The sequence below is a fragment of the Balaenoptera acutorostrata genome, chromosome 16, assembly GCF_949987535.1.
Source record: "Balaenoptera acutorostrata chromosome 16, mBalAcu1.1, whole genome shotgun sequence".
Taxonomy (NCBI): Eukaryota; Metazoa; Chordata; class Mammalia; order Artiodactyla; family Balaenopteridae; genus Balaenoptera; species Balaenoptera acutorostrata.
The window spans coordinates 25,867,098-25,884,926 of record NC_080079.1 but is presented as its reverse complement, the minus strand read 5'-3'; the positions used below and the strand labels follow the sequence as shown (position 1 = coordinate 25,884,926).

At 45.1% G+C, this 17,829-nt stretch overlaps 1 protein-coding gene across 2 annotated transcripts in view; it reads right to left on the bottom strand.

The window, feature by feature from the left end:
• SH3PXD2A (SH3 and PX domains 2A) overlaps positions 1 to 17,829 on the bottom strand; it is a 243,330-nt gene that overhangs the window by 153,239 nt on the left and 72,262 nt on the right. For both annotated transcript variants that reach the window (XM_028167789.2, XM_057531192.1), the window contains exon 3: positions 514 to 589. In XM_028167789.2, coding sequence (XP_028023590.2) covers positions 514 to 589 — 76 coding nt within the window. The remainder of the gene's footprint in view (positions 1 to 513; positions 590 to 17,829) is intronic.

Here is a 17,829-nt window from a genome sequence, read left to right as displayed (position 1 = left end):
TGGCCTTTATGACCAGACAGACCCGGGTTCAAATCCTAACTCTGCCAACTCACAGGCCGTGTTACCTAAACTGTCAGAGCCTCAGCTGGATAATGGTGCCAGGAGGACTCGAGCAGGTTGAGGGGGAAGTGTGCTTGATTTAAGGTTACCTGTGATTACAACGGTAGCCAGTGGAAGGAGTTCAGCCTGCAGTTTTTCATCCTTTCATAGGAGAACTTGATCTCTCCATGCTTTTTGTAAAAAGGAAACCAAAGTCCCAGAGCCTGAGAAACTCCTCCTAAGTTACACGGCCCGGGGTGAGCAGAGGTGACCCTGGAGTGGTGGGAGAGGCCCCTATGAAGACAATGGCCTTCAAAATCAGGGGCTTCCGATCCCCTGGGAGTTGTTAACATGCAGATTGCTAGGCCCACCTGGCCCAGAATTTCTGGTGTAGTAGTCAGCCTTTTCTTGGCCTACAGAATGTCCCTCTTCAGGGTGTCCCCCATCCCATTAGTGAGGCCATGAAAAGCTTACCTGGGAGGAAGGGGATGATTCTCTGCTTGGGGTCCTTCTGGCCACCTTCGATGGGAAACTTATCCAAAAGCTGCATCTGAGGAGCCAGACAGAGGAACAGGATTCAGAAGACTGGAGCGGCCCTCAGTGTCCCTTCCCCACTCCGCTCCACTGCTCCAGGGCCCCACTGTCCTCACACGGATGAGCGACGCCTCAAATCCCTCATTTCACAGACAATTAACAGACCACATGGGGCATGAGTGGGAGGATGCCAGAGCTCTCTACGCATCAAAGGGGGAGTCTGAACAATCTCAAGGAGGCCTGAGGGTGTAGAGGGAGGTGTCCAGAGATGACCCGGAGTGAGGCCAGGGTAGGGACCAGCAAGATTTCAGGCCAGGCTGCAGGTGGGGTTTCCAGAGACTTCTCCGGACCCAGTTGTTTTCATACGTCATATGCTGGGTGAGCCCTTCAGTCACCCGCCATCCTAATCCCTCCCGGGGCCAGGATGGGGAAGGCCCCCCCTGATGCTTCAGACAGACCACCCACCTTCCAGAACCGCTCTGCGGAAACAGACCCAGATGTTATTTTAATTGCAAAACCAAATCCAGCCCATTGCCCCCACTGCTGGAAGACCCCCTCCTCCGTTTCCTACCTTCCCACCCTGAGATTGCTGCTGTTTTTCCAGGGACAGACCCATTGGAAGAGTTTCCAGGGTTCTGGAAGAACAGCTGTTTTTTTCTTCTGCTATTCTGGGCTGAAATTCTGTATAAACTGGAAAAACACACTGGAGACAGGATGGACGAAGCCACAGCCCCTGTGCGTGTGTGGGGTTAGTCTGCCTTCCAAGGAGTGGGCGGGCAGGAGGTGGAGCGGAATGGAGAGTGGGATCTAGCCCCGCGGACCCAGCTGTGTGACCCTGGGCCGGGCTGCAAGCTTTCTCAGTTGGGCTTCAGGCGCCTCATCAGTAAAATGAGGAACATCCGTCACATGACATCTGCAGTCCATTCCTTCTTCTGAATATTACTTAATACTAATTGAGCGTCTACATAGAGCACTAAGAAAATAGCAGTACAGAGAAGAGACGAAGTCCCTGCCCTCAGGGAGTTTACATTCTAGTTGCGGGGAGACACACAGTAAACAAATATGTACTGTGCTGGGGGGATACATGCTATGAAGAAAAATGAAGTAGGATAAGGTGGTGGGGAAGAACAGGAAGGAACAGTTATTTTATATAGAGTGGTGTGGAAGGCCTCACAAATCAATGGCAATTCGGCAGAGACCGGCAGGAGGTGAGGAAGCGAGCCACAGTGGAGAGGGAGAATGTTCCAGGCAGTGGAAGGGCCAGTGGAGTGGAGGCTGGAGTTGAGTGAGCAGGGGCCGGGGTATAGGCAATGAGATCCAGGTGGGGCCCGGGTCATGGAGAGGATGGCTCGAGCTACAGTGAAGTGACTGGGCCACAGCGAGGAAGCAGGGAGACCAGTCAGGGGCCTATTTATTGGCTTGGACCAAAGTGCTGCCTTGGAGGTGGTGAAATGTGGTCCTACGCTAGATTTGACACGTGTAGTGTATGTACGTGTGCACACGTGTGCATATTCCCATCTACCCACCCACTCACCCAGCTCTACAGCATGATTTTAGGATCCTCTCTTGCACAATCAAGATCCAACATACACAAGCTATTTACAGCCCACACGTGAAGGGCGGGTCATTGTCAGATTCCATTCAAAACAAGACAGTGACTGCACTGTTATTGACTTTCACTTCCCTGAACACAGTCTAAGATTTAACAAAAGCTGGCTCATGAGTTTTCAAACCCCAATGTTATAAGTCCACCTCTCCAACCTTTAATAATTGCCTGCTACGTGTAAATATGGACAATGGGCCATAACACTATAAACCTGTACTTAGGATTTTTTTTAATCAATAGATTTTCAAATAAATTCTACATGGAGTAGAACTCTTATTTTCTCCTCTCCCCATTTTCCTCACCCATATTCTATTTTGTAAATTTTATTTCTATATTACATAAGTAATTGATGTTCATTGAGGGGAAAAGCTAGAAATTACAGAACCAGTAGGTGGTCAAAAAGAGAGCAAGAATCACTCATAATCCTTCCCCCTGAAAAAGAAGCATTAATATTTGGGATATATATCCTTTCCAGATGTTCTTACATGCATGTAGATAAAATAAGCTCATCAAGTACTCTCATTACAGTGTGTAATGACATTGTCCCACGTCAGTGACTACTTCCATATTGGCACTGTTTTTTTGTTTGTTTTTTTTTAACGAGAGTTTTGCTCATTTATTCAAACAGTAGGCATTAGGGCAGGCTGTGGTAGAGGATGCAAAAATGGATCACACTGTTGTTGTCCTGGAAGATTTGTCAATCCAGGAACAGAGATGAGGTATCCAAACAAAGACAATACAAGGTAGAAAGCGATAGGTGCCACAAGAGGGGTCTGTTCATTAATTCATTATCCATTCATTCAAGGAACATTTGCTTCCTGTCCCACATCTTATCCCAAAGGGAATGAAAGATGAATTAGGCAGAGCCATTGCCCCTGGGGTAGTCACAAACTGAGGCAGGAGGCAGAGTCATGAACAATAATACTAATGACCTATGATAGATGCCAAACTAGCAGGAAGTTCTAGGCAACGTGAATGTCCAACTCTGCCTGAGAATATCTGGGCAGACTTCACAGAGGAGGTGACACTTGAAGTCGATCTTAAGGAATGGATATGAATTCACCAGGAGACTGGATGAAGAAAGCATTTGAAGCTCAAGAACAGCTCATATAAAATCACAAATAGGGGCTTCCCTGGTGGCGCAGTGGTTGAGAATCTGCCTGCCAATGCAGGGGACACGGGTTCGAGCCCTGGTCCGGGAGGATCCCACATGCCGCGGAGCAACTGGGCCCGTGAGCCACAATTACTGAGCCTGCGCGTCTGGAGCCTGTGCTCTGCAACAAGAGAGGCCGCAATAGTGAGAGGCCGCGCACCGCGATGAAGAGTGGCCCCCACTTGCCGCAACTAGAGGAAGCCCTCACACAGAAACGAAGACCCAACACAGCCATAAATAAATAAATAAATAAATAAATAAAATTTAAAAAAAAAAATCACAAATATGTGAGATGTTCTCCTGCTTAGGAAACATAAGAGCTTCAGTGTGGAGAGTTGGGGGGACTTGTGGAAGACCGAGCTACAAAGGTGGGTTGGGATGAATTGTGGGGAGCCTTGTATGTCATCCCCCAAAGATTTAGTTCCTTCTGTGGTCAGTGAACAGCCACTGATCCATATCAGCATTCTTAACTGTGAGGCAGAATGTTTCAAGGTTTGAATGGGTCATGGTTGATTTACCTACTCTCTACTGTTGGATATTCGCTACTACATGTAATATCAGAGTGAACACCCTTTCCGTGTACCTATGAACCTTTCTTAACATTTTTTCTATTTTTTGTTTCATCTCATTGAAACCTATGCAAATTTATAGGTGCCTTAAATCTTTTCTGGAAGAAGACTGAAGACAAATACATGGATATAACTAATACGTTGAAGGCCAGGCCTGAGGCCTTGGAGCAGCAGCTTCATAGGATTTCTGAGGAAGAACACAGAGACGATGAGAAGAAAGGCAGGCCCAGCTCATGCCCCGTGTAGAGCGATCTGCCCTCATCAGATCCCTTTTCTCCTGAAAGAAAGTGGCTTGCTGTGCCCGGCAAGCTGAGGGACTTACCCAAATTGCCCTATCTCTTTGGGGCTGGCAGGACTTAGGCCTACAGAAACTTTAAGTTTCTGGGGCTTTCCTGGTGGTCCAGTGGTAAAGAATCCGCCCTCCAATGCAGGGGACGTGGGTTTGATCCCTGGTCGGGGAACTAAGATCCCACATGCTGCGGGGCAAATAAGCCCGCGCGCCACAACTACTGAACTCACCTGCCTCAACGACAGAGCCCACGTGCTGCAAACTACAGAGCCCATGTGCCGTGGAGCTCGTGCGCCACAGCTAGAGAGAAGCCCGCGTGCCGCAATGAAGAGCCCGTGTGCTGCAATGACAGATCCCGCATGCCTCAACGAAGACCCCGCGTGCCGCAACTAAGACCCAACTCAGCCAAAATACATATATATAATATATATATAAATAAATAAATGGTAAGCCTTTTAAAAAAAAGTTATATAAAAAAAGAAACTTTAAGTTTCTTATCAGCTCTGACATGCATTTGTTCTCTGACTCCTGAATTCCTTTTCTGACATAAGATTCTGAGATTCTCACTAACAGTGCATAGGGATGGTGGTGCCCAGAGAAGTGGACAGGGGCACATAAGATTCATGCATTCCTTCCTTTCCTCCCAAAACATTTGCTATGTGCCTTCTAGATGTCAGTCCTCTGTTAGGGGCTAGAAATAATTTAAACTGCTGGTCTATGGACCACAGTAGCAAAGCCCTAGAGCTGTCTCATATGGCAGTCACTACCCACATGTGGCTATTAAGCACTTGAAATGTGGCCCGTCCAAACAGAGATGTGCTGTAAGTTTAAAATATGCACCAGGTGTTGAAGACTTAGTACAAACCAAAAAAAGTGAAATATCTCATTAACAATTTTTGTATTGATTGCATGTTGGAATGATAATATTTTGGATATATCAGGTTAAGTAAAAATTAAAAATAATTTCACCTGTTTTATGTTTTTATGTAGCTACTAGAAGAATTTAAATTATATATATGGTTCAGATTATATTTCTATTGGACAGGCTGCTCTAGAGCAAGATGGTTCTCAAAATGTAGTTTTAACTCTGCCCATACCTGACACCTTGGGGGAGGGGAGGTGTTTGTTAAAAATGCAGTTTCCTGGGCCCTACCCAGAAGTCTGTGAAGCTTTGTTTTGGTGCTAGAGACTGACAAGCAAGTTTTGGAGTGACGGGGAATGGTGAGGCTGTATGAAAAGGATTCTGTGGGACCTGAAGGGAGAGGTCAGGGAAGACTTCCTGTAGGAGGTGAAGCTAGCTCTGTCTTGGCAGAGGGACGGTCACGTTCCCTGTACCTTCCCTGCCAAGAGCAGTCTGAACCCTCTCCGTGGGTTCACGTGCCTCCTGGAAGGCAAGGGTCGTCTGATAGCCCTGCGGATTTGAGTTTTTCCTCAAAAGGCCTTTTGAGGATGCTTTGCAGCTGGGCTCTCTCCCACCTCCTCCTTCTGTAACAGATATTCCTCTTCCCCCACCTCTGCCTTAGTCTGGGCCCCCTGAGGCTACGGCAAGCCCATCTGCTAAAAGTACTGGGTCAGCGGGCTCTCTCCAGAGCCGTGAGCGCCCAGCTGACCTGCCACCCTCCCCCCTGGGCCTTCAGGTGCTGATCTCAGCACACCTGTCACCTGATCCCCCCCCCCCCCCCCCCGCTACCGCTGAGACTCGGCATCTGTCCTCCCTGTTATCTCCAGGGCCCACTGGCCACAGGAAGACGATGCACTGCTAACCAGATGTTGGTGACATTTTCTCTGCCCACAGGTGACATTTCAAAAAAAGCCAATCCCCTGGCTCAGACTCCAGAGCAAACCAAATACAGGCGGCCAGCTGAGTTTACTCAGTCGGGGGGCTCACAAAGCTGCCCCATTCAGCAAAGTGGCCCGTGCGCAGTATGGCAGAGTGGTGGGCGGTGGGATAAACATATGCGGCCACGTGTGATACACAGTCCAAATGTCACCCCACCTGGGGGGCCAGGCAGGCCGTGAAGTGGGTTCTGTAACCTGGTGGGCGCCTAATTTGCAGGACTGGGTCTGATAGAGAACAGTCACATGAAAGGCTCAGGGAGGCTGTCTGATGAAGAGGCTGCCCAGACCTTCCCTGAGGAGGAAGCCTGGGTGTGTGGGCAGTGAGGAAGGAAGCTCCGCCCCGCCGAGAATTCGGCTGCAGCCACATTTTTGGGCAGGAAGTGGATTCTCCTGTCACTCCAGCAAGGGCCTGAGTCAGGCTGGAGGAAAAGCAGGGCCCGTTGCCAGGGTCCGTCTTAGAGTGAGAGGCATTTGGCTAAGGGAGCCCTCGGCAAGCACATGAGAACTCTGCAGCGTGTGCAGGACGCCAGGCTGTTTATCTAAGGGGTGGATAGTGCGAGAGATACAGGACAGCTCGGCTTCAAGAGCTGGCCCCAGCCAGAGAAAGCTGATTCGGCAGCTCTTCGTGGGCAGGGCTGAGCAGCAATAAACACTGGGGAGAGAGAAGGGTGGACCCCGGGCCCAGCTGGGGCACATCTGTAACCCAAGAGGCCAACTCCTCGCCCTTCTGAGAGGGTGGAGTTCCCAGCAACTCCAGTTTTGGGGCCCCAATGCTTGTGACCATTTCCAGCTCAGGAACAAAGGGAACGTTAGTTACTACAAGAGGCTGGTGGGTTCCCTGATCTAGAGGTTCCCCTTACAAAGAGGCAAGGTCACTCCATCTCCCTGAGAACTCTGAGAGACCATGGGAAACCTCAGAATTGGTTTGTCTATCCTACTGACCTAGGGCTCACCAGGCCCTGTGTTAGATGCGGGGACACAGCAGGGAGAATCACGGAAACAGAGAGGGACAATAATGATACATGTGACTTTTCTTAAAGTTCTCATCCTTTGTGGTCTGAAATGTACTTCCCCCCATTCCCTTCCTTCTTTGATGGCCTTATCAGGCGACATCTACTCTGGGAAGCCTTTGACTGTCCCAGCCTAAGGTCACACCACCTCTCTTTGAATTCCAACAGCACTCCTGGTTGGTATCCCTATTTCAGTATTTCACATAGTCTTTGAAAATTTTTTGTACATGTTCATCTCATTGCCCGCAAGAGGAGGTATCCTTCCCTTTGAATGGTCTTGGTGACCTTGCAGAAAACCAGTTCAGGATAAATGTATGGGTTTATTCCTGGACTCTCAATTCTATTCCTTTGATCTATATGTCTATCCTAGGTCTGTAGGATGCCATCTTGATTACTGTAGCTTTGTATAAGTTGTTTTCTTTTCTTTAATAGACTTTTTAAAGAGAAGTTTTAGGTTCACAGCAAAAGTGAGCAGAGAGTACAGAGTTCTCATATACTCCTTGACCCCACACATTCCTGGTGTCCCCCGATCAGAATCCCAAACCAGAGCAGCACATTTGTTGCAACTGATGAAGCTACATTGACAGATAACTATCACCCAAAGTCCATAGTTTACATTAAGGTTCATGTTTGGTATTGTACGTTCTAGGGGTTTGGACAAATGTATCACATGTGTCCACCATGACAGTATCACACAAAATAGTTTCACTGCCCTAAAAAACCTCTGTGTTCCACCTATTCGTCCTCTTCCCACTAACCTGAGCAACCACTGATACTTTACTATCTCCATAGTTTTGCCTTTACTAGAATATCATATAGTTGGAATCATACAGTATATAGCCTTTTCAAAATAGACCCTTTAATTTTTAAAATGCACAATATGCATTTAAGGTTCCTCCATGTCTTTTCATGGCTTGATAGCTCACTTCTTTTTAGCACTGAATAATATTCCATTATGTAGATGTGCTACAGCTTATTTATCTATTCACCTACTGAAGGACATCTTGGTTGCATCCAAGTTTTGGCAATTATGAATAATGCTGCTGTAAACATCCATGTGCAGGTTTTCGTGTGGACATAGTTTTCAACTCATTTGGTTAAACACCAAGGAGGATGATTGCTGAATTGTATGGTTAGAGTATGTTTAGTTTTGTAAAAAACTGCCAAACTGTCTTCCAAAGTGGCTGTACCGGGGCTTCCCTGGTGGCGCAGTGGTTAAGAATCCCCCTGCCAATGCAGGGGACACGGGTTCGAGCCCTGGTCCAGGAAGACCCCACATGCCACGGAGCAACTAAGCCTGTGCGCCACAACTACTGAGCCTGCACTCTAGAGCCTGCGAGCCACAAATACTGAGCCCACGTGCCACAACTACTGAAGCCCACACGCCTAGAGCCCATTCTCTGCAACAAGAGAAGCCACCACAATGAGAAGTCAGCGCACCACAACGAACAGTAGCCCCCACTCGCCACAACTAGAGAAAAGCCCACGCGCAGTAATGACGACCCAATGCAGCCAAAAATAAATAAATTAATAAATTAAATAAAGTACAGCTAAGAACATAGTCATGATCTGTGTGAGAGGATTCACCATCATGTACCCTAGTCCCTAATGAAGTTATTTTTTATGTTCCATGGGCCTCTCAACCTTGCGCATGTACCCGGCCCATGTGCTAGTTGCCCACCTCGGTCAGGGGTCATCATACCTTTGGGGTCTAGTGATTCTCAGAATGGTGGCACAACTCTGAACTCTCCCATGAAGATATAAAAATAATAGATTTGGGAGTGACTGGACAGCACCTCTAAAACACTTATTAGTAGATCTTTTTTGGGGAGGGGTTCAGCAGAATTCTCTGTTCAAATGAAATTTAATATCAAACATCGATTCATAATTTTTGGGGGTGTAGATAGCCTATCATTCCAGAACAACTTGTTGAAAAGACTATTCTTTTCCCATTGAATTACATTAACTCCTTTGTCAAAAATAAATTAACTACGTATGTGTGGATTTACTATTTCTGGACCCTCTGTGTTGTTCCACTGATAGATAGATATCTCCTGACACAAACACCATCCTTTCTTGATTACTGTAGGTTTCTAGTTACATCTTAAAATCAAAATTTTTCTTCTTTTTCAAAACTGTTTTGGTCATTCTAGATCCCCTGCACTTTCAGACCCGGTTTAGAATGAAGTGGTTAATTTCTACATTAAAAGCCTCCTGGGGGCTTCCCTGGTGGCGCAGTGGTTAAGAATCCGCCTGCCAATGCAGGGGACACAGGTTCAAGCCCTGGTCCGGGAAGATCCCACATGCTGCGGAACAACTAAACCCGTGCGCCACAACTACTAAGCCTGCGCTCTAGAGCCCCCGTGCCACAACTACGGAGCCCACGTGCCACAACTACTGAAGCCCACGCACTTAGAGCCCGTGCTCCGCAACAAGAGAAGCCACCGCAATGAGAAGCCTGTGTACCACAACGAAGAGTAGCCCCTGCTCGCCACAACTAGAGAAAAGCCTGCGTGCAGCAACGAAGACCCAACACAGCCAAAGATAAAATAAATTAAAAAAAAAAAAAGCCTCCTGGGATTTTTTAAAAATTGAGATTGCATTGACTTGATAGATCAATTTAGGGAGAGAAGCTACCTTAACAATATTGAGACTTTCAATCCATGAACATGGTAAATCTTTCTGTTTAGTTAGACCTTCTTTTAATTCACTCAGCAATGCATTATAGTTTTCAATGTAGAGGTCTTACACATCTTTCATTGAATTCATTCGTGTTTTATGTGTTTTGAAGCTATTATTAATGGTATTTTAAATCTTCATTTTCCAATTGTTTGCTGCTAGTATACAGAAATACAACTGGTTTTTGTATGTTGAATTTGTATCCTGCAACTTTGTTAAAATTACTTATTAATTCTAGTAGGTATTTTTGTCTTTTGCAGATTTCTTAGTATTCTCTACATAGACAATAACGTCAGAAAAAAAAGGTCATTATACATCTTCCTTCTTCCAATAAGTATGCCTTTTCTTTCCTTATTTCACTAGCTAGAATGTCCAATACAATGTTGAAGAAAAGAGGTAAGAGAGAACATTCTTGCTTTATTCCAATCTTAAGAGCAAAGTATTCAGACTTTCACCATGAACTATGATGATAGTGGTAGGTTTTATGTAGATGCTAAAAATGAGAAAGTTTCCTTTGATTTCTAGTTTACTGAGGATTTAAAAAAAACTATTATTATAAACAGTGCCGGATTTTGTCAAATGCTTTTACTGAATCTACTGATGCATTTTTTTCCTCCTATATTCTGCTAATGTGGTGAAATACACTGATTAGTTTTGAAATGTTGAACCAAGTTGCATTTTTTAGATAAATCCTACTTGGTTCTGGTGTATTATCTTTTTTATATACTGCTAGACTTGATTTGCTAATATTTTTATGAAAAAATTTGCATCCATGTTCATGGTATTCTGACATTTTCCTTTCTTATAATTGTCCTCATCAGGTTTTGATATCAGGATTATGCTGATTTCATGCAGTGAGTTGGAAACTATTCCTTCCTCCTGTGTGTAAGAATGGTATTATTTCATTCTTGAATGTTGGATAGAATTCACCAGCGAAACTATGTGGGTTTGGAGCTTTCCTTGCAGGAAGGTATTTGATTATGAATTCAATTTCTTTAATAGGTGTAAAGGCACTTAACATTTTTCTTTTTCTCCTTGAGTCAGCTTTGGAAAATTGAGTTTTTCAAAGAATTTGTCCATGTTGTCTTATTGAATTTATTGACAGAAAATTGTTACTAACACTTCCTTATTATTATTTTACCTGAAGTAATATCTTCTCTTTCTCCTGATATGGGTAATTTGTGTTTTCTCTCTTTCTCTCTTTGGTTATTCTTAGTAGGAGTTTATCAATTTTATCAATCTTTTCAAACAGCCAACTTTTGGTTCTGTTAGTTTTCTTTACTGTTTTCTGCTTTTTACGTTATTGTTTCTGTTCTCATAATTTCTTTCCTTCTACTTAATTTAGGCTTAGGGGGTTTTTCCTTAAAGTGAAATTTTTGATTATTGATTTTAAACCTTCTTTTAAAATTTAGGCATGTAATGATATACTTTTCTCTCTAAACAGTGCTTTAGCAGTGACCCGCAAATTTTCATATGCTGCGTTTTCACTATGTTCAATGCTCAAAAAATTTTTTAAAAATTCCATTTGTGATTTCTTCTATGGACACACAGACCCCCAAAATTCAACTCCAAAGACAAGAAACATACAGAAATCTATACCAAGGCACATCATAAGCAGGTTACTCAAAATCAGTAAGAAAGAAAAAAATCTTAAAAGCAGCCATAGGAAAAAGACGTTTTTACATTCAGAGGAACAAAGACAATGACGACAGCAGATTTCCTGTTGGAAAAAAATGCAAACAAGAAGACAGGGGAAAGGATTATGATGCCTGTGGGGCCCTGAAGATCCTCTACCTTGACCCCAACCACAATTCTGCTTCACATTAGTGAACCTCAGCTATGAATCAAGTCCAGCCAGGTCCTCCACATCCATATTATATAGATCTCTTCATCTATCAGTTGGTGATCAAATAATTTATCATCCAAATTGGGAAACTACTGACAGTGAAAGGGAGTGCTGGTAATAATTCCATCGGGATAAAAAGTACAAAACAGGACTTCCAGGACTGTACTGGTTAATGGGGTCATGTGGTTACCCTAACTATGAGTTCCCAGCACCTAGCACAGGTCCTGGTATAAAACAGGTGCTCAATAAATGTTTGATGGTGAAAATAACATTTACTGAGAACTTAGTTTGTGTTAGGCACTGGCTTATCTCAATTAATTCTCATATCAACTCTTTGAAGTAGGTACTATTAATACCCTATTTTCCAGAGAAAGAAACCAACATACAGAGAGATTAAATAACTTGCCCACACAAGCAAGGTGTGGAACTGGGATTCGAACCCAGGTAATCTGGCTCCAGACCCTGGTCTCTTGACTACCACAGTCTGAATGAATAAAATGAATGAAAGAAATTCTACCATTAGGGTTACATTTCTATTAAATTTCATTCAAGGTGTAAGAATGGTGCATCACTAGACAATCTATTAATGTAATTTAGCACATTATCAAATAAAGGATAAAAACTATATGATCATTCTCACATAGGCAGATGAAGTATTTGATAAAACTCAACACCTATTTATGATTTTTTAAAAATTTAGCAAACAAGAAATAGGAGTAAACTTTCTTAACCTGAAAATGTTTACCCATAGCAAACCTCAGTGAAGAAACACTGGAACAAAACAAGGACGCTGCCCACTGTCACTACTTCCATCCATTATTGTATTAATGATCCTTCCCAAGGTATTAACACAAGAGAAAGAAATGAAAGGCATAAAGACAGAAGGAAAAAAAAAGTCAGTATTCACAACCAATAGCAAGTTATGTACAGAATCAAAGAGAACCCTCAATTGTGGAGAAAAGGGAACCCTCCTACACTGTTGGTGGAAATGTAAATTGGTGCAGACACTATGGAAAACAGTATGGAGGTTCCTTAAAAAAAAAAAAATAGAGTTACCATAAGATCCAGCAATTCCATTCCTGGGTATATAGCCGGAAAAGATGAAAACTCTAATTCAAAAGGATACATGCACCCCAATGTTCATTGCAGCGCTGTTTACAATAGCCAAGACATGGAAGCAGCCTAAATGCCCATCAACAGATGAATGGATAAAGAAGATGTGGTATATATATATATATATATACATACATATACATACCATGGAATACTACTCAGCCATAAAGAAGAATGAAATAATGCCATTTGCAGTACCATGGGTGGACCTAGAGATTATCATACTAACTAAAGTAAGTCAGAGGAAGACAAATATCATATGATACCACTTATATGTGGAATCTAAAATATGATACAAATGAACTTATTTACAAAACAGAAACAGACTCACAGACATAGAAAACAAACTTATGGTTACCAAAGGGGAAAGGGGGGGTGGGGGAGGGATAAGTTAGGAGTTTGGGATTAACAGATGCACACTACTACATATAAAATAGGTAAACAACAAGGACCTATTATATAGCACAGGGAACTATCTTCAATATCTTGTAATAACCTATAATGGAAAAGACTCTGAAAAAGAATATATATAGATCAATAGATACATACATACATATCTATATATATCTATATAACTGAGTCACTTCGCTATACACTTGAAACTAACACAACATTGTAAATCAACTAGACTTCAATTCAAAATTTTTTCAGAAAAAGGGAACCCTCAAGAGATGCACACCTTTGGCCCTTGAAGGGTTCTGACACCTTTATTAAAAAGGAATTGACCCCTAGAAGGTATAAGACACTAGGCTTCAAAGGAGAAAATAAGATGAAAAAGTTGTGGACAAGGGTGGTGGTGATGGTTGCACATCAGTGTGAATGTACTTGATGCCAATGAACTGTACAGTTAAAAAAGGTTAAAATAGTAAATTTTATGTTACGTGCATTTTACCACAATACAAAATGGTAAGTTTGATGTTACGCATTTTTTAGCACAATAAAAAAAGAGAGAAGAAGATACTAGGGCTCTACAGTATGGAGAACCCGCAGAGCAGGGACATGGATTAGAGAGGAGTCACTGCAATTCTCTCCTTGTCACCCCGGGAGCAGCTATTCAAAGAGCACTGAGCAGAGCAGTCGAGTCTGGAGCCTGGGCTCCAGGCTGCACTGGCTGACCAGTGACCCTTTGCAAGGCACTTATTCTCGTCTGCGTAATGCGGGAAGATGATGCAACTCACAGGGAAGATAGGAGGACCCAGAGAAAATGCTGCGGTGGATGTGTTCTGTACACGGAATGGGGCAGTGCAGCCATGAGGCAGCAGGGCAGCTGCTCAGAGTTCCCAGGATGAGGCGAGGTTGAGGGTGGCTGGACAGGAGGGATACAAGCTTTCTTGCCAAAACCACTAGAAGCTTCAGGGAACAGACTCAACACCCCAAGTGTCCCTGAAGCAGCAGCTGAGGAGAGAGACAGAGGGTAGAGAGGACCCGTCCATCCTGGCAAGGAGCTTCCTGCCTTGGATGCATTTGGTGGCTGGGGCATGGGCGCACGCCATACTGAAGCTGATTCACGGTGCTGGTATATATTCTAGCTTTGTGAGGGAGCCCATCCCGGGTTCCTAAGTCCTTAACAAGCCAAAGAAGTCTTGCTTGACCATTTTCTGGAAAACATGCAAGCTTTCACTACTTCCAATCCCTTCCCAGTCAAGCCATTGCTATGATGTTCCATGCACTGAATGAGTGGGATTCAGGGAGAGTGTAAGTCATGGTCCATGACGTGACTGGGAGCTGGGAGAGCCAATGGGCACAAGGGGTTTACCTAGTAGTGTTAGATTGAGTGTCAGTCTGCTGAGAGGCATAAAAAGCACGTGATGGGGGTTCAGGAAAGGACAACGTTGGTGTGGCTGGCGTAAGCAAAGCAGACTTCTCAGAGGAGGTCATGTTACATGTGGGCCTTGAGTAAAGGAGAGCTGGAGAAAGGGGAAGAGGGCATTCCAGAGGGTGGAATGGTGAATACAAAGGCTCGGCAGTGGGAGTGTTAGGCCTGCTAGATGAAACAGATTGGAGTGAATTGACTTGCTTATGAATTCCATGAAACGCTGCCATGTGTTGGAGAAAGTGGTGGGATCCAGGGTGGAGGCCCCTAATCATTTATTCCAGTGATTTGGGGATGACCACGCAGTTGGCACCAGAGCAGGAGAAGGGCAGAGGCCTGGTGTGCCGCTCCACAGGGGGAGTTAGGGCATCCTAAAGCATCACCGGAAATGTGATGACATGGAGAAAGAGTCAATTCCAGAGCTCATCTCAAGGATGGCACTGCATGTGGATGGAGTCTCTGGGGTGGGGGATGGCAGGTGAGATGCCCCAGATGCCTGCTCGAGTAATAACCCTTACTCTCTAAACTGCTGTCTAAGTGCTGGGTCCGGTGATGGGTGGGTGCTTTGCTTTGCTGAGGGTCTGAGATGAACAACTCAGGGCAACAGAGGAGGCTTTGGGTACCACCAGGGTCCTTCTCCACTCTCCCCCGACACCCTGCCACAGATGCTGAAGACATTCTGAACACATATTTAAAGACCACTGGTTTGAAGGGAACGTCAAACAAATTATTATCCTCCCCAGGGAGCCCATGCACCTCAGTTTGGCCTTGCTTATCCCAAGGGCACCTCTCCAGGAAGCACCAGCCTGGCATCTTGTGCACAAATGCAATCAGGGCACATACTCTCAAGCAAGGGTTCCTTGACTCTGAGTCTGACTCTGCAACCCCTGTGCTAGGAGCGTTCCTGCCCTCTCAGAGCCGAGATCTCATGACTAAGGAGACCCGAGGGTGGGATGGGTCACACGCTCACAAGTGACCCGGCCTCTGCACCCACCATGACCAACCACGCAGGGACAAGTGACTAGCAGGAGCTGGGCACTCAAAAAAGATCAGTGAATTGATCCTCCCCTGCCTGCCTCTCAGGGCTATTAAGAGAATCAAAGAGGATTAGAATATTGAGCAATGATTGAGGCAAAAACTGAGCAATTACTATGTGCTGCCCACAAGGTAGGTGTGATTCACCCTGTGTTTTATAGATGAGGAGGCAGGTACCCAGAGAAGTTAGGTAACCTGCTCAACAACACAGAGCAAGGGAGTGACAGGCAAGAGTGAAGCTCAGGTCACACAGGGCTTCCCAAAATGATGCAATTCCCCCTTGAAGGCAGGGCAGTACAGACAGGGTCCCCCAAATATATGTACAAGCCCCCTTACCTACATGGTATCAATATCACTACTATGATTTATCTATTACTTTTCTTTCAGTCCCTTTCTGGAAAAACTTAAATACTTATTTTTGTTGATTATTAGTTTCCTATTACTGCTATAACAAATTACTACAGCTCAGTGCCTTAAAACAACACAAATTAATTTTCTTAGCATGCTGGAGGTCAGAAGTCCAAAACAAGTCCTAAGGGACTACAATTCCAGGTGTCAGCAGAGCCATTTCCTTCCTGAAGTTCTGGGGGAGACTTGGTTTCCTTGCCATTTTCAGCTTCCAGAGGCCACCCATACTCCTTGGCTCGTGGCCCCCTCCTCCATCTTCAAAGCACATTAATCTCTGCTTCCATTGACTCTCTCATTGCTTCTCTGTCTCTCCTGCCTCCTTCTTATAAGGGATCCTAGTGATCACATTAGGCTCACCTGGATAATCCAGGATAATCTCCCCTTTTTAAGATCCTTAATCAAATCTAAAAAGCCCCTTTCACCACATAAAGTAACAATCCCAGGTTCCAGGAATTAGATTGTGGCTATCTCTGTGGCAGAGCATTATTCAGCCTATCAAACGCCACATCCAAAGCAATAATATCTATGAAATCATAAGTGTATTGGTGTGTGTGTATACACACATTATATATACACATATTCTAACTGTGTTAATTTGCTAGGGTCGCCATAATAAAAGACCACAAACTGAATGGCTTACACAATGGAAATACACTGTCTCCCAGTTCTGGAGTCCAGAAGTCTGAGAACAAGGTGTTGGCAGGGTTGGTTCCTTCTGAGGTCTGTGAGGAAGAATCTGTTCCATGCCTCTCTCCTAGTTTCTGTGATTTGCTGGCAATCTTCAGTGTTCCTTGGCTTGTGGAAGCATCACCCCATCCCTGGCTTCATCTTCACATGGTGTTCTCCCTGTGTGCATGTCTGTGTCCAGATTTCTCCTTTTTATAAGGATATCAGTCACTGGATTAGGGGCCCACCAGTATGACCTCATCTTAACTAATTACATCTACAACAACCCTATTTCCAAATAAGGTCACATTCTGAGGTACTGGGGATTAGAGCTTCAACATATGCATTTGGGGGAAACATAAGACTTCAACCCCTAACACCGACACACACTGAAACAATACATCACTATTAAAAGATAAAGTATTTGCCCATATACCACCCAAAAGCCTCTTCCTGAACTCACAGCGGTGCCTGCACAACATTTTGGATAATAGCTACTCAGATCTGGATTCAACAGTGTCCTCGTCTGCAAAATGAGGACAGTGATAGAACCTGCCTGATAGGGTGGGTGAGAGGATTCAGTGAGATAACGGGTATAAAGTGCTTGGCACAGACTAAGTGCCCCACACGTGAGCTATTATTGTCACTGCTGTCATCAGCATCACTCTTGCTATGGCACTAACCTGCACCCCCAGGGCCAGGGAAAGTGCTTGGGAACCCACAGCCCTGAGGTCAGAAAGGCAGGGAGACCATGAGGGACAGACGGGTCTGGGAGGTGCCTTGGCCAGGCCCCGCCCCGCTGTGAGTGTCTAGGGGCCCCGGGGGAGCTGCCCAGCTGGTGTTCATGGGCTGGGCTTGGGGAGGAGGCCTCTGGCTTTCCCAGAAGCTCATCAGGTGTGTGGGAGCTGGCTGGGACATGTGTGACATTAACGTGGTGGAGTGTGCAACACCCACAGTGAGATGTAGAGGGAAGAAAGCAGGGATGTGCAGGATGGCCTTATCCCAGGGGACCTCCTCAAGCCTAGAAGGTGTCCAAACCAGTGGCTACCCTGCCTCCCCCTGAAACTCCCTAGGGGGCTCATTCCATACACCCCCCCACCATGCAGACCCACAGCCTTTGGAGAAAGCGCACTGGGTGAGAGTCAAGAGCGGAGGGTTCCAGTTCCAGCCTGCCAAGGCTTGCTAGGCAACTGGGGCAGGAGACTTGGCCTCTCTGAGTGGCAGTGGCCT